Source organism: Pseudonaja textilis, chromosome 5, assembly GCF_049901715.1.
Source record: "Pseudonaja textilis isolate UNSWEBS1 chromosome 5, rPseTex1.2, whole genome shotgun sequence".
NCBI lineage: Eukaryota > Metazoa > Chordata > Lepidosauria > Squamata > Elapidae > Pseudonaja > Pseudonaja textilis.
Window position 1 is genome coordinate 5,739,385 of NC_141994.1, and position 27,988 is coordinate 5,767,372.

At 35.2% G+C, this 27,988-nt stretch overlaps 1 protein-coding gene across 21 annotated transcripts in view; it reads right to left on the bottom strand.

The window, feature by feature from the left end:
- Positions 1-27,988, bottom strand: part of ANKRD26 (ankyrin repeat domain 26) — a 78,135-nt gene that overhangs the window by 22,287 nt on the left and 27,860 nt on the right. For 7 of the 21 annotated variants that reach the window (XR_015743740.1, XM_087934028.1, XM_087934026.1 and 4 more), the window contains 14 exons: positions 27,049-27,978; positions 26,178-26,356; positions 24,714-24,842; positions 24,231-24,264; positions 22,261-22,402; positions 19,335-19,551; positions 18,361-18,544; positions 8,400-8,546; positions 5,034-5,990; positions 4,434-4,586; positions 3,548-3,723; positions 3,298-3,391; positions 2,943-3,020; positions 1,404-1,538 (listed from right to left, as the gene is read on the bottom strand). Coding sequence is in view for 20 of the 21 variants with exons in the window: in XM_087934028.1 (XP_087790154.1) it covers positions 1,404-1,538; positions 2,943-3,020; positions 3,298-3,391; positions 3,548-3,723; positions 4,434-4,586; positions 5,034-5,990; positions 8,400-8,546; positions 18,361-18,544; positions 19,335-19,551; positions 22,261-22,402; positions 24,231-24,264; positions 24,714-24,842; positions 26,178-26,356; positions 27,049-27,978 (3,555 nt within the window). In the remaining variant the exon portion in view is untranslated. The remainder of the gene's footprint in view (positions 1-1,403; positions 1,539-2,942; positions 3,021-3,297; positions 3,392-3,547; positions 3,724-4,433; positions 4,587-5,033; positions 5,991-8,399; positions 8,547-18,360; positions 18,545-19,334; positions 19,552-22,260; positions 22,403-24,230; positions 24,265-24,713; positions 24,843-26,177; positions 26,357-27,048; positions 27,979-27,988) is intronic. The other 14 variants (XM_087934029.1, XM_087934033.1, XM_087934032.1 and 11 more) reach the window with 9 other exon arrangements.

A 27,988-nucleotide genomic window follows, 5' to 3' on the forward strand; every position in this document is an offset into this window, starting at 1 on the left:
AAGAAGCTGAAGCTTGTACTATGAAACGAATAAGGTAATTTGGAACAAGGTTTTGGGTTTTCGTGAGTTTTTCAATTAAAATTTTGAACCACACCCATCTATGAAGGCTAACAGCAGGCCAAACCGTGTCAAAAAGGATTGAAATCCCTTTCATTGTCAATCAGTAACCCTGAAGATCAAATTAGTAACGACTGTCACAATCACAAAATTTTAGAAGGTTAAGGTATCTCGAGGACTGAAAGAGATTTTAGTTTTATTTTTGCTTCATCCAGCTCTTGTCCTAACTAATTTTGTCACTTTCTTTTGCAAGCTGCAGTAGCTAAATGACTTGGTCAGGTGATTGAAATATATTATGTCAAAGGCACTTAGACCTCTGTCTCAAGTCCAGCAATTTCATTTACACTTATTTATAAAATTCATAAATTATAATTTCTTATCACTTGTGTACAAAAATGTAGATTTCATCATTCTGTCTCAAAACAGAAAAAAATCAGGCATAATCATCATCTTCTTTTAACAACCTCATAATCCCTTCTGGGGTGGAGTCCTTGCAACTGAATGGAGCTAGCAGAGTGTTTTAATAGCCAGATGCCCTTCCTACTGCCAATGTGGAGTTTTGCAAAATTCGGGCATCTAGACCTTTATGTCTTTTCTTTATTTGATTTAAAGTTAAGAATTTAAAGGAGTGTAACTCAAAAACCCCTATATTACTTTTTTTTCCTGTGCTTTGTTAGCATCTTTGTCTTTGGGAGAACTCACAAAGGACAAGGAGTAAAAAGAACTTTACTTTTTTTCAGTTCCTACAGAAGTAAAAATAGTTTTTCCACTGGATTTATCTGATCTTTATGAAATATTGTTTTATTTATTTATCATCTTTCAAAATTCTCATTCTAGCAGGATTTAAAAATGCTGCTTCCTAAAAGCATTGCGAATCTGTCAGTTAGATAGATCAATTAGGCACGATAGGCAAATAATATAAAAAAACAACAACCCTCCTCTGCGCCATTAAATGCCCACTATAAAAACTATGAGTGAAAAGATAAGTCACACTTTCACAGCATGATGTTCCACATCTCAATCAGTTATCAGTTTCTCTCATCCAGATAATGTCTGCTTCTGAAATCCTTAATGAATTCTGAATCCAACATATTTAAGGCTTATTGTTTATTGATGCCAGACGCTCATATGAATGCTTTATTTCTTCAATTTTCCCTACCACAATGGTCCTGTGAAGTGGTTTGAACTGAGGGACTTAGTGACTGGTCTAAAGCACCAAAACTCAAAAGAGTTTCCCAAGGCTGAATGTAGACTTAAATTTGCTTTCCCTAGTCTGATACCTCAACCATAATACCAATTGTTTCTTCATCATTTCCAACACAGTGAATTATTGAAACTGAACCTACCTGAGATATTAGTTCTGTCTTTTCCTTATCAAGCTCAGAAAGGCGAATCCCAAGTTTTGATTTTAATTTCAGTTCTTCTTCCCACAAATTCTGAGCATCTTGTGCAGTTACTGAAAGCATACTCTCCTTCTGAACCTGAGGAGAAATTGAACTGCTTCTGAATAAAAATCATTACAAAGGAGCCCTTGAAATAGCCAAGGCATCTTTATGTAGATATAGAATTTAATTCAGATAACAAAGATCAGATTTCTGTGTGGAAATGGCAGATTGAAGACAATGCCAATGATCATGGTAAACAAAGAGCCTACTGGCTCTGTAATTCTTCTCCAAACAAGCAGAAGACTTCAGGTTATCCAGAAATGCTCCAGACAGTTGGATTTACAGCTCTGGGAGAGAAGGTTATAGCCATCTTGCTCAAAACACAGTCACTCTTTAAAAGGAGGCTGGATTGGTATACTTTCTTTCCTAAAGTTTGTCAGGGGTGAGATTCAGCCGGTTCGGATTGGTTCAAGTAAACCGGATGTTAAATTTACATCTGGTTCACTGAACTGGTAATTGAACCGGCCAGCTGGCCCTGCCCACCCGTCCCCTCTCCTGAGTCTCCGGGTGGCCCGTTTTGGATGCAGGTAAGTGCGCGGTCTGGGAGGGTGAAAAACAGGCCTCCCGGAAGTCCGGAAACAGGCTTGTTTCCAGCTTCCAGAGAACCTCTTGACCCTAGAGGAGGCCATCTTTGCCCTCCCAGAGATTCGAGGAAAGCCTCCGGACTCTGGGGGAAGGTGAAAAAACAGCCCTCCCGGAAGTTCTGGTAGGTAGGCCACTCCCACCCAGCAACTGAACTGGTTGCTGGAATTTTAGAATCCCACCCCCGAAGTTTGTATATTTCTAATACAAGAGCAGGATTCACACACATAGATGTTTATTCCGTGTTTGAAATCCATTTCAAATGCTATTATTCATATTTTCCTTTAATCTTTATTGCTAATTTGACATAGCAATGGCTGCAAGAATGATTGTGTGTTTTTATTGGAAGTAGATTCTTATTCTAAGAGAACAATATTAAGCAGAGATAATAAGAAAGTTATTATCTTATTAAAATTCACACTTTGAGTAAGTATGCATGCCAATTCAAAAACATCCACAGAATCAAAGATTTACATTTGCTGTCTGATATCTATGATTCCAGTACCAATCTTTCGTGTGCAATAATATAAAAATTAACAGAAACGAAAGGGAATAATCTACAAGTGAAATGTGTCAATTTTGTTATATGTGAATTATTCTTATCTTGAAAATACTGCTGTTTGTTTCATTTTTATGAAACACTATCCTGTAGGTCTTTTTGAAATATCTCAATTCTATTACTTTGCTGGTTTGTTGCAGCTTCCAATATGGCATTTTCTATTTCAAGTCTTAAAAGAAAAACAGTCTCAAAACAGGATACAATATATTTCTTCCTCTTTACGTGTTTTAATGATTCTATACCACATGGAAATATAAATTGCACAATAATTTTTTATCAATTATATTCATTTAGAATACCTGGTGGTTTAGTTGTTCCTCTAGACTGATTTTTGCTGTCTGTAAGCTGGTTATCAATTCCTCAAGACGATTATGAACCTAGATCATCACAAAAGAAACCAAGAGTCATTATGCAAAAGGTTGCAAAAGTTTTCAGTCTTTAGAAATTCTCTTTTGTTATTTACATCCCTTTCTATTGTTACTTTCATAATTTCAATAATTTTAATTTATTTATAACTTCTGAAGATGAGGGAAACTAATTCAGTATGCTTGTAATAGTTGTCTGAAATATTATATTTTTTTAAAAAAAATATAAAAAACAGGAAAGGAATTAAATATGAAATCTTATTTCCCCAAAATATTATGGTTGACTTACAGAAACACTATCCTGTAGGTCTTTTTGAAGTATCTCAATTCTGTTACTTTGCTGGTTTGTTGTAGCTTCCAATCTGGCATTTTCTATTTCAAGTCTTAAAAGAAAAACACAGTCTCAAAACAGTGCAACTATATTTCTTCCTCTTTATGTGTTTGAATGATTCTGTACCCCATGGAAGTATAAATTGCACAAGAATTTTTTTTTAATCAATTCTATTCATTTAGTACATTTAAATTTCAGCATGTTTTACCTCTGTATGTGCTCTTCTAATTGTTTTATAGTATTATTTGTTCCTGATGATGCTACCAGAAGATCCTGTAGTTTCTGAGCTGATGCACTTGCTTCACGTTCCTTAATGTCCAAAGCATGTCTTAATTCATGAGTAGATCTTTCACACTGGATAGTCTGAACTTCTGAATCTTGCAACTGTAAAATTTGAGAGCCAACGTGACTTAGCCAAAAAATAGGCGCGATGTGCTCTTGCTATGATATACCCGGCCAGTCTAATCACCTCATCCTAGAGTCCTGTAGTTTCTAAATCTCCTTCAAGGGCATCCCTACACAGCGTGCACTGCAGTAATTTTACTGGGAAAGAACTAGTGGATAGATAACAGAAGCAAGATAAACTCTTGTTTCATGTACAATGAAACACCATGAACAAATGGCATTTTTTTTTTTTTTGGTCAAAGAGCATATCTACAACTGATTCTCTGAAGGAAGAACAAAACAAGAAAAGCTCCTTCCCGTTTGCTGACATTTCCTCCAACCAGAATGTCTTCAATCTAGCCCAAGCAGCTCCTCAACAAGCTCAGCATACTTGATGATGATGGGCAGAAGAAACCTCAATATTATCTGCCTAGAGTAGGAACCCAGACCTGTAATTCTTGATAATCATTAATGAACTGATTACATACAGAAGTTGAGTAGCCTGGAGGACGCCATAACCTTTATGCACCCCACAGTATATATGGCAGAGAGCCGAATGATATTCTACTTTCTGGAAGGTATTCTCCATGTAGGAACAGAACCATGCCAAAACTATTTCAAAAACTAATGCATCCGAAAGTGTTGGATGTCATCTCTTCCCTTCCCACAGTAGAAGATATAAAGCATTTAATAAACGGTTGCATGCATACCTTACATTTTATCCTTTCTATTTCCTTCAGAAGTTGCTGTTTATCCTCCTCTAAGTCAATACGATAACGTGTTGAAACTTCCAGTGAAGCTTCTGTCATGGATTGCTTTTTGAGGGAATCTGCAAGTTCTTGCTGCAATTGCCTTATTGTACTCTAAAAAGATTTTTAATGAGATAATTCGTACAAAATAGACTGAAAAAGTTGCATTTTAATTTATCTAAGTAATATTTATAATAGATAAAAATGTTCAACAACATATATATATATGAGTTTGTGCATGTATGTGTATGTCTCTATGTTCATATATACTATACGCAAGTAGTTTTCTTTCCTGACCAATATCAACTGAAGCAATGAATAATTTACTAGCAGAAGGAATGCAAAGATAAATTATTTACAATAATTTTGAAGTGTGCTTAATTTTACATACACCCTATAAGTTGTGCTGTAAAATGGTAACATTTCATTTCCTTATAAAGTCTATCATTATCATATTAAATTCATATAGTGTCTCCAAGTGAAAATTAAGCTTAGTTTAGAAATCCGTATCCTGAAAAACGATTACATTGATGGAATTGACAGAACATAAATCATACTTACCTCTCTGTCTATTTTCTCAGATTCATATTTAATGACTTGGTCCTTTAAATTATTACATTTTGTGATTAATTCTTTATTTCTCTCTTCCATCATCTGAACTTGCTTTTCAGTATCAGCTCTGAGCTTATTAAAAATATCGCTGAATTTATCTTGAACATCAGTCACTGCTTTTTCTTTGATAATGCCCTTGTTCTGAAAATCTTCAAGCTGTTGTCGAAGTAAGAGATTTTCACTCTGGACCTGTCCTAAGCGTTCTTGCATAGATTCCTGTTTTATTACATATTTGCTTATTTGATCCTTTGCAACTTGTTGTGCATTTTCAAGTTCTTTCACTTGGCACTGTGACTGGTTTAGATCTCTTTGAATACTATCTAACAGCAAGTTCTTTTCCCGGATACTGAGAGTTGCATGGTGAAGCTCATTTTCTAGACTATTAGCTTTACTTTCAGCTTTCCCTAACTGTTGAGACAAGCCACTGTTGGTTTCTCGTATAGTGCACACATCGTGGTTCAATTTGTCTTTTAAGCGGAGCCATTCTTCCCTCTCTCGCTGAAGCAATCGTTCAAGGTCACTTTTTGATACCTGACAACGATCAAGTTCCTGAAGAGCAGAATTCAAATGAGAGCGTAGTGAATCAAGTTCTATTTCCAATCTTTCTTTATTTTCCTTGAAATGTTCCAATTTGGATGCTACCATTGCAACCTCAGTTTTTGAGACATTTATTTGTCCATTATATTGAAAAACTGTTTGAGTCAAAGCATCTTCATTTAGCTTCAGTTCTTTTTTAAGTTCTTCATTTTTTTCTTTCAAACTTTCATTCTCTTCCAAATATTTGCTTTCAACCTCCTGATGCTGAATCCTGATGCGATCAAGTTCTAATTTTAATACAGCAAGTTCATCTTGGAGTATTTGATTTCGGTGTGATAATTCTTTTTCATGGTCATGGTTATCAATGATCTGAATATTTAAGAAGCAGAAGGATAACAAATAAATACATTCATAGAATCCAGAGACGTAAGCTACATTCTAGGAGATCAGACAAATTTATGTTGAATAAACGTTATCCATCAACAGAGAACACTCAGAATGTCTAAATATTACTTCAGAAATGGACACATTATGTCAATTTTATGACTGAATTTATGGCCATCAGAGTGCCCTATGCGATTGAAATCTGGGCACTTGACAATCTGTTCATGAAGGAACTGGCAGGGAAAGTTGTAAGCCACCACTACCTGTCGGGACGACTCTTTCTAAGCTCTGGGGGCTGGTTGAAAAAGTTCCATGCTGAAATCCAAGTAGGATTTTGGCATGAAGGATTTTCAGTCCTAGTAGACTTGCCTCTCTGCTTAGGGGCTGAAAATCCTCCAGGCCAACAGAAGAAGGATTTTCAGTCACTGGAAAATTTTAAGCTCCAGAACAGAGAAGTTTCAGAAACCCTTCATTTCAGTGCTGAAAATCCAAATGGCTCGTAGGTCCAACATTCCCATGTACTTCCTCACTCCATCCTCACTTGGCAGTTCCTGGGGCATGCAACTTTCTGCTGGCTTCCCCAATGAACTTGACTGTAGAAAGCCGGCAGGCAGTTGACTCATCTAACAAACAGCATTTAGTTAATGACAGCAACGAGGACTGCTGGATTGCCGCTGCTAAACAAAGCAGTCGCATTTACAACCGTACCACTTAATGATGCAAATTCCTGTCTCAAATATGGTCAAAATTTGAGGCCTAGGATAAATATTTTTTTATATTGAAAAATGACTAAAACGAACTCTAAGGTAAGAAAAAGTATCCTTTGAGTCACTTGACTCCTAGTAAATTCATAGCGTCATTCATGAATTATCTTTGCAATAATATAAAATCATACATTGCAATGTCCTACCTGTCAATGAATACTTCAGCTTCAACCGTAACAACACAAGAGCACACAATAGATACAAACTCAAGGTTAACCGCACCAAACTTGATGCAGGAAATACAACTTCAGCAACAGAGTGGTCAATGTCTGGAATACTCTACCCAACTCTGTAGTTTCTTCCCCAAACCCCAAAAACTTTAACCTTAGACTGTCTACTACTGACCTCATCCCTTTCCTAAGAGGTCTGTAGGGGGCGTGCATAAGTGCACCAACGTGCCTACTTTCCCTGTCCTATTGTTTCTTTTATTTTTATTTTTCTTATATGTACCCATTTCATGTATTCATAACTATGTATACACTTATTATTTTGTAAACAATTGACAAATCAAATAAATAAAAATAAATGTGAAAAAATGTTTGCCACCATTGTCTACAAGATGTTTTATAATTTGCTAATTTTGTCTATTGTTAATATACCCTGACAATCTCCAACCCAAAGATTCACCAGACTTGACTCAGCTTGTCTTGTAAAACTGAACAAATCCAGCCACCTCTTCTATTCTAATGAGGCCATAAAATGAACATATTCTTACAAATATTGTTCTCTAAAATACATCATTGTCAAAAAAGGTAAAGGAAGATCTTATATATAAACAAATGTATAAACAGTACTTAGTTAGTAATAATGATTCTTCCTGAATTACAGGTTTTAAATCTACATCATAGTTTAAGATTTAATTACTGATTTATAAGCGTATGTCCTTATTTTAGATATTGAAGGTAGTTTACCATTTTCTCTCTTCCATACACGTATACAAAATATAAGAGCAAAATAATTAGCAATTAAATAGAACCTATCAATAATACAATCCTATCTTCCTTAGGGTCCATATATTTTGTGGTGAAAAAAATTCTATGAGCCTTCATAACAGCCAATAAATTGGAAGGATCCCATACATTCCAGAGCATGGAACAGGCATTTCAAAGGCCTACAACCCCTTCCCCTCACATAGAATGACAATCTTTAGCATCTCTTCCCTGGACACAGAAACAGGATAGGTTGAAACTGACAGAGAGGGAGAATTCCATCCAATGTAATATCTAGTAGCTAAACCACCCAAAGCTTTACAGGTAATGACCAGAACTGTAAGGCATCCAGAAAGTATCCATGATATCAATCACTCCGAGACATATTCTCTCCAATTGATTTATTTAGGAACAGATCTGGTACGTCTAAGGCAATTTCCCAAAGTGAAAGTATTTTCATGTGTTACACAGAATCCACCTTCTCTCCTCCCACTTCTACACTTCATAAATCACGAGAACCAATTAACTGCAACTGGAATTTCTTAGTAGACATACAGAATAACCTTGAACTTTTCAACTCCTCCACCCCTTCCTTCCATTAAATGTGGCAGCTGAATTTCAAAGCTGACAAGAACTTTGATTTGTAGCCAATGAAACTGAAAAGAGTTTTATATTTTAAAAATATTTGGCAAAGTGGATACCTCTGACTGTTTGGTTGCTACTTTTTTTGATTCTTCTTCCAATTCCTTCTGCCTCCAGAAGTGGGTATTTAAAATATCCTCTTGTATGGCTCTGGCATTTTGTTCTTGACAAAGTTGTCTCTGTGTTTCATTACGTTCTTCTTCAACCTATAATGTATCAGCCTTGTAGTAAAAGTAACAACTGACCAGTTTGTTATGATCTGACAGATTGTGCCTGTGTATACAGCCACAACTATAAGGAATAGAAGTTGTATTATATCAGAGAACACAATATACGTTAAATAGATACTGACAATTGAGCAACTAAATAAAAAAATATCTAACACTAATAGTTATAAATATGTAAAGTAAATATTAGGAACAATAGAAACACTGTTACTAAAAAGTCATTTTGGCAGCAATATGTTAGTAATTATCTACAGCTGACTAAAATATGGATTTGAATTTCTTTAGACCTGGTACTATTCTATACAGGTTCGTTATGCAGTTTTCTTAACCAATGAAAGTAATTGATTCCATGCTAAAAATTTGGGTAAAACTAAGTAACTGAGTAATTGATAAGGACTAATATCACATTTTCTGAAATAAAATATTAGTTTCAATCTTATGCAGCATTTAGATGTAAAAACACAACCTTGTGAGATTCTTTTGAGAATGTATTTTTTCTACTGAATAAATCACAAAAGAACTGAAAGTATCATATACTTATTGGTAGAAGCCAAGATATCAAATACCTGGATGGAAGCAAATGTCACCTTAATACTGAAAGAAGATTCATATTTAACGCAGATAAAAAAATTATAGGCCAATATCATTACTAAATGTAGACAATAAATGTAGACTCAATAATAGCAGAGACTAAAAAGATTCTTGAATGAATTTATACATTCAGACCAGAATGGATTTTTACCTAAAAGACTTAATTAAAAATACTACGAGAATTATTTTGAATACGTTGGAGTATTATGAAGTACATTCTGAAAAACAAATGGCGTTGATCTTTTTAGATGCACAGAAAGCATTTGACAACGTAAATTGGCAATTTATGTCACTACAATTAACATATATAGACTTGGTGAAAAATTTACTAATATGATTAAGGCAATATATTCTAAACAAACTGCAAAGGTGATGGACATGACAGAGAATTTTAATATCAGGAAAGGCACAAGACAAGGATGCCCTTTGTCCCCCCTACTATTTATATTAACATTGGAAATGTTAAACAGAAACATTAGATAAGATTCAGAAATAAAAGGCATGGAAATAAAACGAAAAATACAAATTACAGGCAGATGACCTGGTATTTATTCTAGAACAGTGGTGGTGAAACGTTTTGCCACCAAGTGCGCCGGCCACTTGTTGTGCAAGCTGGCTGGCGTGCGCATGCATTCTGGGGAGCTGCTCTTCCGGTTTATGGTGCTTCTGCACTAGCGAAGACCAGCTGGCTGGCGCGCCGGAACCTGGAAGAGCAAACAGGAGATGGCTGGAGTGTCTGGAGAGATGGCTCTGCATGCCACTTCCAACACGCGTGCCATAGGTTCGCCATCACGGTTCTAGAAGAACCACAAGAAACTGGACCCAAACTAAGAAAAAAAAAAAATAGAAGAAAATGGTAAGTTGCAGAATTGAAAATAAGTAAAGAGAGAACCAAGATACTAGTCAAAAATTTTACAGCTAAACAAACAAACAAAAGAAAAAAACTGATGAAGAAGACAGATATTCAGATAGTTAAGAAAGTAAATTACTTAGGAATTCAATTAACAGCAAGATGTGCAACTATTAAAGAAGATAATTATACTAAGCTATTGCAATAAATTAAACTAGATCTGGAGAAGTGGGAAAATCTACAATTATCGATGGTAGGAAGAATAGCTACAATAAAAATAATATCTTGCAGAAATTATTATTTTTGTTCCAAACAATTTCAATGAAGTTAGAAAAAAATATTTTGAGGAGCTAAATAAAATGATGTTAAAATATATTTGGCAAAGGAAAAGAGCAAGAATAAGATTGAAAATGTTACAAGACTCTAAAAACGAAGTGGGAGTTGGATTGCCAGATTGGGAGCTATATTACCAGGCCTATGTACTTAAATGGGTGAAAGAGTACACGAGACATAAAAGATTATTAATTTTGGAGGGACATGATCTTCAACCAGGGTGGCACACCCTTTTATGGTATGGGAAAAACAAAATATATAGATATTTCCAAAGACATTATGTTCGAACTGCTTTGCTGTTAGTATGGGAAAAATAAAAGAAAAACATTATATGAAAATACCAGTCTGGCTCCCCATGATGGAGGCACTGATACATCCGAAAGTTGTTAACTTGGAAAAAATTACAAGATATAAAGACATTTTTGAATGAAAAAGGGGAACTTAAATCTAAGCAAGAATTGAAAAATCAAGGGATTGATTTAGCATGGTGGTCGCACGTGCAAATATAATCAAGGTATAAGAAAGATGTTCTATTTATGAAGAACCAACAGCATTAGATCAGATACTACTAGGGACAGATGAAAAGCTAATAAAAATGCATACAGCTATCTATTTAGCATTAAAATGGAAGAAGAACAAGTGAAAGAAACAATGATAGTGTGGGCCAAAAACTTTAAACTTTAAATGTAAGGCATCCAGAAAGTATCCATGATATCAATCACTGCCGAGACATTTTCTCTCCAATTGATTTATTTAGAAACATACCTTAGAGTTACATAAATGGCAAAAACTGTGGGACAGAAGTTATAAATTAACAACATCAACTGCCTATAAGGAAAATCTATGTAAAATATTTTATAGGTGGCATTTACCACCAGCAAAAATGTTTGAAAACATGTCTTCCTAATGTTGGATACGTACAGGGGTGGGATTCAAATTTCTTAACAACCGGTTCTCTGGGTGTGGCTTAATTTGTGAGTGTTGCTTTGTGGTCATGTGACTGGGTGGGGGGTGGCTTGCTGGTTGGTATGGCTTGGTGGTCACATGACTGGCTGGGCATGGCTTGGTGGTTACAGGACTGGCTGGGCCTGACCAACTCAATGTCACTCATGTCAAGGGGTGCCTTGCCTAGCCCGTCCCCTCCCAACCATTCCTTGTCACACCCAGCCTCAACGTATCTACGGTTCTATAAAAATGTTGTTCACCTTTTTTCGACGTTATTATCTACATACAATAAATGTACTTTCATGAACCACTGAAAGGAGGAAATGGCTCACATGCTTTGCCCAAGAGTGTGATAGGCAACAGGCTTTTAAGGGACTGCCACAAAAAAGAAGGGGGGGGGGGCAATGTATTTTCCAAAGAAGAGAAGGCAAAACAAGAAGCAGTAGATGGAAACTGAACAACGAGAGAAGCAACCTAAAACTAAGGAGAAATTTTCTGACAGCGAGAACAATTAACCAATGCAGCTGCTTATCTCCGGAAGTTCTGGGTACTCCAACACTGGAGATTTTTAAGAAAAGACTGGACAGCCATTTCTCTGAAATGGTATAGGGTTCCCCCCCACAAGGTCCCTTCTAAGTGTTATTCTGTTATTCTGACACCTTTCCCAGGCCCTCTGCTCAGATAAAAAATGTGGCTGTTGGTCAGAGCTCCTCTATTTTTTTATGTGCAACAGCTTTAGCGTTTAGGATCAGAGCTAAGTTAGTGGCTTTTATATTAATACGTAATTCTTAAAAGGGCTCTCCTATAGGGAGGTCCCCAACCATTCTGGCACCAGGGACTGGTTTCATGGAAGACAATTTTACCATGGACCTATGTGTATGTGTGTGTGTGTGTGTGTGAGACGGGGGGGGGGGGCGGAGAACAGTATAGAGTTTGGGAAAGAAGCACAAACGGAAGTGGTAAATTAAATAGTGGGTGGACCATGCATGGAGTAAAGTAAGTGTGGGATTGTTACTTAAAGCCTGCCACCAGATGATTTTGCTCCAGTCCAGGGGAAAATCAGAATAAAGACACAAGGAAGACTTCGCTGCAGAAAGAGCTTTCTTTTGCTTTAGGACAAAATCAGAATAAAGAACTGGAAAAGCCTTCACAGGAATAGGCTTTTGTATTCTGCTCCGGAAGAACATTAGATGACGCAGAGAGATTTTTTTCACTGGAAGAGGCTCTCTGCTTTTGCCCCAGAGGAAACCCCCAATCAAAGTCCGGGGAAGCGGAAAGAGTGTGAACGACCACCACCTCACTTTTCAATGGTTCGGCACAGCGATTCTCTCCCAGATAAGACCTGTGACTTTCTGCTTCGAAGAAAGTGGGAAGGAAGGTGGGGGAGAAGAGACAAATTTAACTCATCCTTCCAGCAAAACAAATGAAGATCCAGCATGTTGAGGAAGTGCTGACAAAACAATTCAAAAGAGAGAAGGAGGGGGAGGGGGAGAGGCAGAGAGAGAGAGGGAGGGAGGGAGAGAGAGAGAGAGAGAGAGAGAGAGAGAGCGCAAACCAACTCGGCCAGGAGTCTTGATGCAAATGAGAGAGGGATTCCCTTGGAGACCCAGCACTTAAGGTGACATTCCCACACACACACATACCTTGGAGGGATCCCCCTCCAACAAGGCTTTGGAAAACCACTTGGTTGTGAGTTGGGCTGCTGCGTGTTTGTCTTGCAAACTTGGAGAGGACTGGGAAGGGAATGCAAGCCCAGTTGCAGTGCTGGGAGAAGGAGAGGAAGGAAGGAAGGAAGGAAGGAAGGAAGGAAGGAAGGAAGGAAGGAAGGAAGGAAGGAAGGAAGGAAGGAAGGAAGGAAGAGGTAGCAGGAAAAACGGGAAGCAGGATCAGGAAGAGGAGGCGGCAAAAGCAGGCATAGCGGAAGGAACAGGAGGAAGGAAGGACCTGGAACTCAGGTGTTGCAAGCCAACTGCAAGCCCGGCTGCCGGAGAACCATTGCACTTTGCATGTGCCGGCCTTAACTGTTTGAGGGCAGGAACAAACTGAAGGGAAGCCCTTACATGCTGGCTGGTGGGAGGGAGAGCAGGCGGCTAATCAACTAATTTAGCAACTGGTAATCACCAGATGGGTGGGCATGGCTAGGGGTATGTGACAGGCAGCACTCCTCCTGCACCTCCCTGAAAGCAAAAATAGGCTGTTTTTAGCATAGCAAGCCTCCCTGCAGCCTCAGGAGACACAAAACGGGCCGTGGGGTTTGTGTGCGTGTGCAGCGCACACACCCCTTGCAGCCTGTTTTTGGCCTTGCGTGCCTCTCTGCACTTACCTGGGAACCAGAACCAGGTGCATGGGGACTCCTGGGAGGTGCAAGGTGGGGTGGGTGGAGCCAGCTGGTCTTCGGAACTACCGGTTCGTCGAACCAGATGTACAGTTAACATCCGGTTTGCCTGAACCGGTAGAATCCCACCCCTGGATATGTAATCAGATACCGGGTTCATACTATCATATGTGGTGGCAAAAGGCAAAAAGAAATAAAATGGACAAAAATACATACATGGTTAGAAAAAATGGTGAAGCAACATACTGATTTAAAACCAGAAATATTTTTTGTTGGGTATTTTAGCAGAACAGTATAATAAAGGGAATACATTTTTAATTTTACATGTGTTAACAGCAGCGAGAATTATTTTTGCACAACAGTGGAAAAATGAAGAGATCCCTACAGATGAAAGTTAATGAAAAATATTAGAATGCGCAGAGATGGATAGGATCAAAATAAAGGAGAAGGAAGAAACAGAATACTTTTTAACATTCTGTTAGTTAACAGAAACAGAAGTTAGAAATTTAAAAGTTTAAGAGAATGATTAACTATATAATGAAGGTTTACAAGTATGGATAAGCTAATATTACTATTACTATGTGATTATTATCAGTGATATGTATATTATTATTATTACTGTTATTATTTTTCAAAACTAACTGTACTCAGACAAAATGCTGTCCATTTAGATATTGGGTTTTTATGTTTACTGAAGAAAAACGTATAAATAAAATATATGAAAAGGAAAAGAAAATATTGTACTTGTTTTAGAACAAGCTTACCATTTGTCGAACAGCATTCACAAGGTTTAGTAACTCTTGAGGGGTTTTAGTAAAACCTACATCTGTTGCAGTTGGTGGGAAATTAATCTTCTTTAAACTATTTTCTTTCACAGGAGGAAAAGAATAAGAAAAGCTAGGAAGCAAGTTTCCCTGATAACTATTAGGTATGTTTCTTCTGACCAAAGGATTACAAGTATTAGAGCTTCCCAAAGAAGGGCTGGAGAATGAAGAGACCAATTCCTGATTAGGCTGATGAGAATTTTTCATTGTATAAAAATCAGGATATCCTTGGTAGTTTGCCTCATCCTCCATAGCTCTCCAATTGTGATATTTCTATATATAATCTGAACAGCTCATCGTTTTTAGTAATTTGATTTGATGTTGCCCATATGATTTTTGAGCCTCCTGTATATTCTTCATTATGCTACTCTAAGGCAGTTATTGCTCACTTTAACTACGATATTAAGCAAAAGATCCTGAAATTTGCTGCTTCCTCAATGTCAAAAGAAGAAACAGACCCAAAAAATTATTAAATTTGAATTTGTGCAGATGACGCCCCTGCTGTTGTTTGAGCAAAAACATTAGAACATGGATAGAATTTGCAGAGATACTTATTACATTATAGGCATATCCAATCTCTTTGCTTCAGCTGACATCATAAACAACACAATGTCTCTATGTAATTATGAGGTCACTAAAATTCTTTTAAGTCTATTTTCTTTTTGGTCTCCAACTTTTTTTTCCTGATTATAAATAAAATGCATAAAAGATCTGTATTTTCAAATTAAAAATGTTTAATTTTAATTCTAAATTTTCTAAAAGGAACAAAGAATTAAAATGAAATGCCTGCTTAATTTTCAGCTTCTGGATATCTGAAAGAAATGTGGTTAAATAGGAGATCAAAATGTTTATATAATGGGTGAGTAGTAATTTGTAGCAGACTCAGAAGTATGCAGTTCAGTTCTGTTATTTTTCCACATAATATACAATTTCTAAACATTCTAGTTCCTTTCAAAAAAACCTCGATAAAGCAACAAATCAAAACACTAGGATCTTTCTTTAGCAAAGCAACTATAACAAGGAGTTCCTTGCATTTATACCTTCCATAATCCCATTGTGGCTTGATTTTTCCTGCTTTTAGCTTTTTTTTAAAGCTTTTTACTATTACTGTTTCTCTTAAATAAAATTTGTAATTTTGGTGAACTACATTGTAAGGGAATCCTTGTCATTCTCAACAGTGTTATATTTTTGCTGCGTACTAAGCAAACCACAAAAGCCTCTTATCTTATCATGGTTATGTGAGCTGGTGTAAGTTCCTAACTAGATCATATTGGATTTATCTACCTGCCAGAATAAGAGTTTCATTGAGAACATGGCATTATTATAGAATGGATATCATAGAATAGCTGGGATAAAAAGAGAAGTATTTTTTTTACTATTCATATTCCTTGGCTTATTAAATCTCTGCATTAGTTGTCTCAATGTGATAAGAAAACCTTCAACAGAAGGTTCACTTTCGTTCTTGGAACATTTTGCCAATCCCTGATGTATTCATTCATCCAAGATGTTCGATTCTAGGCTTTTACTTATTCTATTCTAGGCCTTACTGACAAATTTAACTAAGAATTATTAAGGACCTTAATGTTGAGACTGTGGACCTTCTAACTAAAATACGCAACTTATCTCGATACTCAGCCTTTGCTCCTTGAAAACTGGAATGTGGCCAACATAACTCCATTTTTTAAGAATGACTCATGAGGTGATTCAGGAAATTATAGGCCTATCATCTTAAAATCTGTTTTGTTAGTGGAAGCTACTATTAAAGATAAAATTAGCAAGCACTGTTGACACAGGCCTTGCTCAAAGATCACCAACATAGCTTCATTAAGGAAAGGTTTTATTTCCTAAAGTTTTTTTTAAAGATTTTAATAAACATATGGATAAAGGTGAGACAGCAACATTATCTAGATTGTTTTTAAAAGCCTTTCATAATATCTGTAATCTTCTCCATAAGTTTTATAGGCATGGAATATAAAGGACAATCCTTTTTTGGATAAACAACTGGATAACGAATAGGAAATAATGAATAGGAGTAAATTGACATTTCTTACAATGGATGGATAATTAACAGCACTTCCCACGTTCTATCATAGGGCTGGTGCTTTTTAACATACTTATAAATAATCTGGAAATGGATGTGATTAGTGGAACAGCAAAATTTGATGATTGCATTAAATTGTTTAGAATAGTAATGGGTTGCAAAAAGCTCCAAACAGTTATCTGCACATTAGGAAGCTGGGACTGAATGTCCAAATGGCAGTTATCATTCAAATGAGCAATTGTAAAGTAATGCTTATTGGTGCTAAAATGGGACCACAGCTAGCAGTGACAGATCAGGAAAAGATCCTGAAGTAATCATAAACAATTCATTGTAACTGTTGAGTATATTCGTAAAAAATGCCTACACCATGCTATGGATAACAAGAAATGATACCGAAATATCTTAGGTAAATCAATTGTGCACACATGCAGACAAGGAAAAGCTAATTTCCAGTTCCCAAAATACTAGAAACAGAGATTATCCAATGAAATTGAATCCCGAAAAGATCAGGACAAATAACAGAAAATACTATTTTCAGACAACATAGCATTAAACTTAGCAAGTTGCAGCCATAGGGTGTTGGCTACCAGACTGACTTGCTGGCAAAAACAGGCTGGACCAATTCATGGGAGTCATGGTGATCAATGGTTATGAGCCTTGACAGCAGTCTAACTGCCTCTGAAAGTCAACAGGTGGGAGACTAGTGGGCTTCCTTGTGCAACTGGTTGGCCATTGTGAAAGCAGATTGGTGGGCCAGGGGTCTGATCCACTGCTAATCTTTATCTTCTTAAGAGAAAAAGAAAGATATAGATAAAAAGCAGTCAACTAGCTAATAATTTATAGCAAAAATCAACATGGGACAGAAACTCTGAGCGCTGTCACGTAATACAGAGATTAATAGGAAAATGTCTTTCAAAATAAAAAGGCAGCTTGTCATAGAAGATAGAAAGCTACTGCTACCTGCAATTAAAAAAAACTTATCCTAAATTGTGTTTTTATATGTTTTTTTCTGTTTAACTGATTTTTCTAAAATTTCAATAATAATATTTATTCAAGTATAGAATACTAAAATAAAGGGGACCTTTTAAAGCAGTGTAGCCATAAACATGACATTACGTGACCATGCCTCTTAGTGACAGAACTTCCAACAATCCTGGCTGCTGCTGTTAAATGAGGATTCAAAGGTCATTAAGCAAGGATTTCTTGCTAGCTTCCCCATTGACTCTGCTTGGAAGAAGCCAATAGGAAATGCTGAATATTGTGGTTACATGACTGCAGGTTGCTGTAAGTTATATCGTATTTTTGAAACAGGTGATGAATTTTCGATCACTGCAGAGATGCTGCAACAACTGGAACTCTGAGGACTGGTCCTAACCACCAGTCGTTCATGCTACTGCAAATTTAAATGGTCACTAAACAAGAGGTCATTAAATGACCACCTAAAAAAATGCAACACTTATTACAAAATATGTTTTGTCAATCGATGAGTCCCAAGCTCTATCTCAAACGTAAACTACTTTAGGACACTCACAAAATTCCATCCTGTCTTCATACCACCCACCCCTTTCCCCCCCTCCCTTTCTATTAACAGGGTAGTAAGTGCTGCTAACTAAGAGAGGAAGTTAGGTTTTCTTAGGGCATTGCCACTTTATATTCATTTGCTGACATTTATACTGCTTGGTTTTTTTGCTGATGAGTAAAGGGTTTACCAGATAAGCACTGTTCTTCTATAAAGGATAGCCCTGACCTTTTTGGGAAGCATGCTGTTAAAGAAGTTTTTAAAAGTGTATTAATATTTATTTAAAATGTTGGTTATTGGAAAACAAGAACATGTTTATTTTCATAGTTCAAAAAAAAAATTGATTTAACCATACCTGTTTCAGATGGTTTGTTAGTGTTTTTAACTCCATTTCTTTGCTTCTCAACATCAATTCAAGCTGTTGTTTTTCTTCCATCTGCATACAGTACTGCTCATCTTTCTTCCTTAACTGTTCTTGATTTTTCTCATGTAGTATATCAGCTCCCATTCTTTTTTCTTCCTCTTGTTTCAGACAAAATCTGGAATACATGAGTAAATGTTTAGAACAGATTTGTGCAATACATGAAAAGCAAGGAAATGTATGTGTACAGTGGAACTAAGCTTTGCTTACTTGCTCTGGTTCCAGTATTTACACTGAATTAGCAAGTTAACAAGTGTGTGTGTGTGTGTGTGTGTGTGTGTGTGTGCGCGTCCACGTGTCTGAAGTTTTAGAAATTGAAATCAACAGTTACATTGAAGACTTTTAGTAATCTTCATACAAAAGTCTTAACAACTGGCTATGTTTAGTATAGCACCCAATTTATCTCTAAGATTTTTTGGATATAGATATCTTGATCTGCTTGTTAATCATGCACTGTTAGGTTTTCCTGAAAAAGGAAGAATGCGCAGATATTCTGGGCTTATTTGCAACAGCTTTTTTCTCAGACTATAGGAAGTCTAATATGCTAGTCATACATATAAAACACACAACACCCGAAAACATTTGATAGTCCAATTATGACAAAATAGTTTAAATCTAGTGAATCAAATATTTTATTCAAATAATATCAAATAATCTGCCATTTAATTTCCAATTGATACATTTCTCATTAAAAAATTTGAATCTTCTTTTTATTTCAGACAATATTGCATGGTTTAACAACCAAATAAACATTAAGAGTTGCCTTGTGGTGAGATGGGCAGCAAACAAGTTTAATAGATAATAATAAACAATAAATAATTTATTCAATTTACTATTGTTTCTTTAAATAAAAAAAACACTGTTGGAGAAATTATACCAAAATCAATTATTTATTTAAAAGTTCTTACTTCAGATTGGTGATTTCACTTTCATATTGTACTTTTTGATGATCCAATATAGATTTCATATCTTTCAAGTCTTCCAGATTTTTTTGCCATTCATTCCTCTGATTTTCAAATTTTTTTACTTTTTCAAGCAATTGAGTATAACGCCCCTTCTCATGTTCAATTAGTCGTTCATATCCATGAAATATATTCTGAACTTTCAAGAGATTTACAGAATCTGCTTTGGAAAAAAAAGTATGCGTTAACATTACTTATTCAATGTGATATTTGATTGAAAAGAAGAATGGAAGACACACACCATCTTCTACAAAAATACTCAAATGTTTTCCTTAATGGCAGCTAAGAAATAATCAATGGCTCAGTCATAAAGAAAGAAGCGGAATCCAATAAGTTTTTAAAAATACATGGGCAAGTTTACTTAGCTTTAGGATAAACTTACTAAAAAGGATTATGATCTCTGTGGGGGAATCATGAGCAAATTTTGAGATGGACTGTCAAATTTTGGGGGTGGAAAGGATGTGACACGAAGAACAAGAAGTTTGAAGAGCTCCAATTCCTGCGGAAGGCAAGAAGGAAATAACTAATGGCTGGAAATGATCAGGCATTGATAATAGGGTCCCTCACAGCCAGAAAAAAGCAAGCAAACCACCAACTTTATCACCCTTTATAGACCATAGTAAAAACATTACGCTTGCTTGGTCACTTCTGCTGCCACAATGACAATGGAAGTGTAATATAGGCCATTGTCAGAAATCATCTCATACTCATTCTGCAATGCATGAAACATTGTAAGCAGCCCCCTCATGTTGTCTTCTTCCATCTCTACTACTCTCCCGGTCTTTCTGTCTCTAAATAGTCAAACTGCAGGATTCTTCAGTTACTCGGGAAGATCCCAAAGTTGACAAAGCCACCTTTTTACAATAGCAAAGGGTATCCAAATCCTGCTTCAGGAATTCCTTGCAGCTCAGGAGCACAGGATGAAAAGAAGCTCCATATTCCAACTTCCAGAGTTGCATATCTTCCTTGGACCACTTTCCCTCTGGTCTAACTATTTGAATGTGTAAGTATTTGTAATCAGTAAAGTATAACTGAGGAAACATTGTGGCTTCACTTTTTAAAAATATTTTTTGCATTACAATTTAATTTTTAAAAAAAGACACACAAATATCTATTCATATTAATATTTTTTTTAAATTCAAGCAGAGTATATTAGCTTTGGTCTTTAAGTTAAATTACTTATATTACATCGCAGTAATGTAATTACTGTAATTATATCACAATATAGTCCTTATATTTATCTGTAAAGAAAAAACTACGGAAGGAAAAAGCCAGTAGCACTAAAAGACTTTCTCCAACACTCGTTGGCTTACTTTAGCAAGCTGGCAAATGGGGGCAAGTTGGCAACTGGATCACTTAATTTGTGACCTTGTCAGATAATATAACAACGTTCTTCCAGGTGAAGGGCTACTAGCGATGCACTGCCAGAACACCTATCACAACTCTACTTCCTCCATTTCAAAGGGATTCTTTTTTCAAATCTACTACTGACAGTGCTGTATCTTTCCGCCAGCAGGCCTGAGATTAGGGGTAAGGAAAATATTTCTTGGCAATATTACACAGAAAAAAGTTTCGGTAAAACCTCTTTTATCAGCCACAAACTGGAGAAAAGGCAAGCTACACAAAATTGTATTTGTGCCATTTTACACAATTGCGATCTTAATATCAATTGCTTTGCCTCAGACAAAGCCAAGCTTCTTTCGGACCGTGTAATGTTGAGGCAATCTGGCATTTTGTGGAAGTATATCTTGTCAGAGAATTCCAGAATGATTTTTCTCACATTAATGCCTTCTGCACATCCCACGGATTAGGGCAGCAGCTCTAATTATATTTTTAGCATGCATTTAAAAATAACCAGTTGTCTAATGTTTTGCTTTAGTGTCTGCTATATTAATTGCCATTGGGCAGTAGTTTCCAAATTACAACACAACCCCAGTTTTAATAAGTCAAATTATCAATTAATTTGTGAAAAATGTTCTTAAAGTATAGCTACATTGTATTTTCTGAGCATATGTGAACATATACCTCTAAAGGCTGACTGCATTCTGTTTGAAAACATCATTCTTCAGCTCACACTAAATCAAAGCCTGCTCAACTCATGTCCTAAATCAGAATTATTCATGACCTTCTCTTATTAACTAATATGCACACATTGTGGTAACTTTTAAAAGCTTTTACAGAATACACTGGCATGAAAAGATTAAGGATTCAATTTTAGAGAAGTATGTATGGGAATTGTAAATTAAACTACCAGATATTAGATAGATATTTAATAAGGAATGTGTTCTTAGCATTTTAATATTTTATTATTCGATGATTTTAGATACTACGGATAAGTTCTTGCTTTTGTTTTTGATTGATCTGCTAAAATTGATGAAGATAAATTCAAGAGTTTTCTAATTACAGTTCTTTAAACCTTTTTAAAAGGGGGATTCCTATTAACATAATTAGATGGTAATTGATGGTATTACATCCCTTCAAGGAACTACAATACCTACTACTATTTTCAATATCCTCTTAGATATGGCGATTCTCAGCTGCTTTTTCAAGAGGCAACTGGACTTTCTTATTTTTTCTTTTGATAGTTGAAAACTATTTCTTTTTGCTACTGAAAATGATGACTGACTGCAACTGTAGTCTAAATGAACATTTAAATTCCAAAATGGGCTCTACAACACTTATTATTTTCAAACAGTACAGCCAATAGTCATGCTGGCTAAGAATGCTGGGATTTTTATTTGATTGGTTGACTCTTTCTCATTATATATCTGAAAGATGAGACAAAAACCTTGATTTAAAAAAAGCAGTTATCAAAGAAACACCATCTATTCATAAGAAAACATTTATGCTTGACAACTACAAATGTGCTCACCTTTACAATCTAAACTAAGTTCTTCTATCAGCACTATAGCTTCCTTGTAAATGGAAGAAAGTGACTCAATATCCTCGGTAGTTGAATCTGAAGATGGAGTTAAGTCATCCAGATCATTAGTAATACTCAATGTTCTATAAAGCTATAAATGAAACAAGTAGAATTAAACATAATTATATTCTAAATCAAAATGTCCTTCATTTCTCTTTTATTCACTTTTAATTCTACTAAAAAAAATTTACAAATGGAAATTGACTTAATTAGATGCTACATCAAATCATGATTTTCAGATAGCTCACAAAGTAGTAGTTGCAATAAATCCACTTAATATGAAGAGTTACGACGACCTCTGTATCACAATCGGGAGACATGAACCCACCAATATCTCATTCTGCACAAAGGATTATACTTTTAATTGTAAATTATTATTTAAATCATAGATACTGAAGTATACAAAGCTATTCATATATATTGTTTTCTGTGGAAGCTTCCATATTTGAGCTATGTTCTTATGCATCTTAAATTGTGTTTGACTATTCTGCTTTGATAGTGAAATGGTATCATGTGGTACAGTTACCATGTCAATGGCTGTGTCCAGCTTTCTAATCAGCAATTTTCAGACAGATAGTCCTTGACATAGAACCATTCATTTAGTGACCATTCGAAGTTATTGACAACACTGAAAAAAATGGGAATTACACTTACATCGACTGCAGTACCCTCATCATCATGGAATCAGAGTTGGCGACCAGCATGTATTTATGAGTAGCAGTGTCTGGGGTCATGTGATCACAATCTGAGACCTTCCCAGAGGACTTTCAACAGTCAATGGTTGGTTGTCAGCTGGTTCGTTTAACTAGTGTATGACTGCATCCCTTAATGATGTAAGTTCTGATCCCAACTATGGTTGACAATCAAAGTTTGATAGGTATATCTCTGTTTTTTCAAGTGGTGTCAGTTGCAGAGCTTCCCCAAGGCAACAATTTCTGCTAAAGCCTCACTGATCTATAATTCTTTATTTCTACATAATTATTACCAAAATATGTTCTCTAATTCCGTAACTTGCTCCCTAGTTCAAACTTTTAATTTTAAATCTGTGAGCAGCAACATGTAGGGAAATAAACAATTGTTTCTGTTTTTCAAAATCTTTCATTTCCTCTCAAAACTTTATGCTTCTTCATTCTTCATTAACTGCTTGCATTCAATGACATATAAGCACCATAAGGCTGCATACGATGCTCAAAAGAACTCTGTCCAAGGCTCAGGACTATAACAAAAAAAAATACGCTAGTTTCAATCCTGGCCCGCAGCTAGCAAACTGGAGCATTTTGAAATCACTATTACAAGAAATTAATAGATTTGATTTCTGATGATACCTAAATTTAAATCAGGAGACATATGAATGTTGCATGTTTTGGGGGTACCTATCTTTATCAAAAGACAAAGTGATGGACACAATATCACCCTGATTGCCCAAAGACAGAAGTCACTTTTTTTAAAATAATTGAAGAATATTTTAAATCAATTCTGCTATTAATTCTATTGCACTTTAGTTTTGTGAATCAGACTGATAATCTGTTACAAATATTTACCAATAAAAATTAGGAATGAGGCAGAGATTGTGGTAGATAGTTTAGAGGGATAAAGTTGGCTTATTTAAAAGAAACTAGTGAGAATTTATTCCGTAATTCTATTTTTAGATTTTTTTAGTGTTGTGACAGTGGCGGTACAACAAACCTTAGCTTACTGATCTTCAATTTGTAATTAATCAAACTATATAGTCCATAGTTTTGGGAAGTAGTTTATGAGCATATTGAGAACTCACGATTTATCTATCTTACCAAAGCACTGCTAAAAATCTTAGTATGTAAAGTCAAACCCAAAGTGGCCTATTGCTTTTCACTTAAAGCTTTACAAATATGAGTTAAAATAAATTGATGGCAACATTTTGCAAGCTTGTTTTATCCTACCTTATTTTTTCTATTCACAGATTTGGCTGGATATCTGAAAATAAGTAAAAAAAAAAAAAACTATATTAAGATTTTAATTATTTTTAGCCTGAAATTCTGAAAATTTAGAATTGCTAATCCTAGACCATCCATTCTGAATCTAATGAGCTTAACGGTGCAGCAGAAGTGCAGCCTAAATATCTATGAATCTCAATGGATCTTCACACTATATCGAGCAAACTTCCAGCATGATTCCTTTAAGAAATAAATTGGTCCGTTTTCTCTTTTTGAAATTCTTTGCATCTTATGTATGATGTAGGCTTCTGTTAGGATCATGAAGTTGATATGCAAGTTTGGTAGCATAGTTACTGTTCAGGGGCACATAAGAATGCACCTCGACAGTGCATTCTCATGCAATTTTAATAAGTTTTGGCTAGGAGTATCACTGGTCTAAGTCCAAATAAGACTGAATTTTACATTAATTCTAAGAAAAGACCCCCATACCTTTCTTCAAGTGATGCTTCACTCAAACTGCTCTCATCTTGTGGCTCATGTAGATTATTACAAAACTGTTGACTGACCTTCTGTTTAGAAGTCCGTCTTTTATTTTCACTTTTTCTTGTAGTTTTTAAGCTGCAGGATTTTTTTAAAAAAATAAAAAAATAATAATTGAACACCACTTTAAAAATAATTTTATTTGTGAAAAAAAGTTAAAATATAAAAATAAAACAAAGACATATTACTAAGAATCAATGAACGGCAAAAATGTATAATCTCTGACAGCATACTGGATTTAGGAATTCAAAGTTATATGAATAAAGTGTTAATTGTTATCAATGTAATGATATATAGCTGTGTGCATCTGGGGAAAATTTGAAATGAAGCCCCAAAGCTTCTATCATAATGTTTCTCAGTGAATCGAAGGAATTTTGGTCCTTACTTGTGCCAAAACTGAAATATTTCTGTATCAGTACATGAATACCATATTTAAAATCAAGTAAGAGTCCTGAAGGTCAAATAATAATTATTTTATTAATAGATTTTTATCCCATTTATATACATTTTAAACTCAAGGTAGCAAACATACGTAATATACCTGTATCCTAATTTCCCCACAACAGTAACCCTGTGAAGTGGATTAGGCTGAGAAAGAATGACTGATTTTAGCTATTCTGATAGCAGAGAGGCAGGATAGGTTTATTACATTTGCTCCCACTAGTAGTTTATCAGCGACGTATTTTCAGTCAGACAAAAGATAATTATTTTGATGCACTATGATTTCTATTTTTGTTATTTTAGTTGTTTATATTTATTTTAAAAATATAAAATATTGCACTTGATTGATCCTGGCTGACCTCAAAAGCTAAGGAGAATAGACCCTAGTCAATGCTTGCATGGGAAAATGCCTAGGAATCCAAGAGCTGCTAGCTATGTCAAGTTAAACAAAAATCCTATCAAGTATCAATGATGAACAGTACAAAGAAAATTGTGCAGAAACACTGACAGGAATCAAACCTATCCTGAGGTTGTCTTCACCTTTATTTTAATTATTACTTAAAATTTGAAGAAAGACTATAACTTAATGATGGATGAAAAAGACTGGAAGCAAAAGATCTCAGTTTTAGTCATGACACTATGTCTTGTTTAGTCATGACTAAAGAAAAGGTTTGGGACAATATATTAAATAATCTTATTTCCTGTCTGTAGAACATTTAAGGCAACTTCTTATTTTTGCAATTCTTACCTGAAAAAAACAAAGATTTTAAACAATGATCATCCAGTTAAACTAATGCCTAGTATGAAGATAATTATCTAGGCTTTGGTTACGTTTATAATATTATATGCCTTAAGTAAATTAAAAACAACACAATAAAGTTTAAAAGGAAGTTATTACATTGCAACACTGCATAAAAATTAGTCAAATCAGTTTATTTAATAGCATCAACTTAATGTTATTGCTATACTCACCCTGGACAAATTATTTCCTTTTTATCTTCTGGGAAAACACTTTTTATTGTAGTATGCTGGATTTCACTTATTGAATGCTTTTGCTCTATCTTCTCATCATTATTCACAGCCAACATTTCAGTATTAGCAAATTTTTTTCCTTCAGTTTCCAATTCCTTTTTTATTTTTTCCTCTTCAATCTAAAACAGTGATATATTGAAACATAGCTTTAAGAACCACAATAAAAATATGAGTAACATTTTTGCTTTATAACAGATTTTTGCTTAATATTTCAGAACAGCTCTAGGAAAGAATCACTCAACACTATGATTACAAATTAATAATTAGTATTGTCTAATCAGAAATAATGGAGATAATCATACATATTAGTGATAGGAAAAATGCATTAGAAACACACATTTTTATTAAAAACAGAACAGATATTGTTTTAAAAGGTGATCAACAACATCGTACTACAGATGTAGTATAAGATAGAAATGTTTCACACAGAGCAAAAAAGTGTTAAGCAAGCATGATAAGAAATGGAAAGATCAATTAAGAACCTGTTCAAAAGCCAGTTTCACATCTCGGATCAAATTTATAATTAGTATAACAGTGGTGCAGTTCATTTGTTAATGAAGTAGCACCTATGTAAACTGAGCTTTTTGAGTCTTTGTTATGATAGTTGTATCATACTTTGATTTCTGAATGTTCTTAAAATAAAAAGGGAAATCATGAAAGAGGTGCCATTTCTTCCCATATTCACATTAGAATTACTATGTGAAGCCAACGCATAAATGCTTTTTCCACATAGTGCTGAAGAGCTGAAATGAACAGAATGGCTGAAATGCAAGAAAGATGGAAGAATGAAAAGCATCCGGTACTTCTCTACCTCTTTTTGCAGTTGGTTCTTTTCTTTCTCCAAAGCGAGGAAAGCCGAATGCAGTATTCCTACCTGATTTTTAAATCTTGCAACATCACCTTCTAATTCTTCATCCAGATCTTTTTTGGATATTTGAGGACATACTTGTTTATGATTTTTCATTTTATTTCCAATGTCAGTATCAGTACCTTTGGAACTATCGATACTGTTATTAAAATGGTACTCAGTTTCTCCACTTGGATTTTTTGTAACACTAATATATTTATATAAGTTGTTGGGGGTAATTGGTTGATTAGCATCTAGAGTTTTAAGAACTGTATCTTTGGTAACATCTCCATGACTTTGCAATGAATATTCAAGGCATTTTTCTGCAGTTCTAGTTCCACCTACATTTGCTTTCAGTTGTATAATTGAATTGTTACTCCTTTCTTCACTGATGTTTACTTTTGTTCCATTTGCATTATTAGACAGTGGGTTCTTGTTCCAGTCATCGGTATTTAATTCTCTTTCTGCAACAACAGATCTTGTATCTTTAATGTCATCCTTTCCTTGAATATCCACTTTTATGTTTTGTAGGTGAAGTGATGTTTCTTTTATGCCTTCTACGGCACCGCAGAAGCCATCTTGTGATGTTACTTTGCTTGGAATGCTACTCATTTTCTCATAAACTTTAATTTCACCAAACATCTGTTTTAGTTCTGCTGTAATACTCTTAAAATTTGCCTTGACTTCCTTTTTTTCATTTGCAACCCACATTTTTTCGTATTTTTCTTCCCAGTGTATTGAATCAAAATGATTGCAGTCATTATGTGCTTCTCTGCTATGCATGAGTGCTTCAGTTACATTTTCATTATCAGCATACTCAATTTCAGTCTTGTCAGTCTGTTTTTCATGTGCTGATTTTTCTACAGAGCTGGATGTGTTTAACAGGCATTTTTCCTTATGCAAG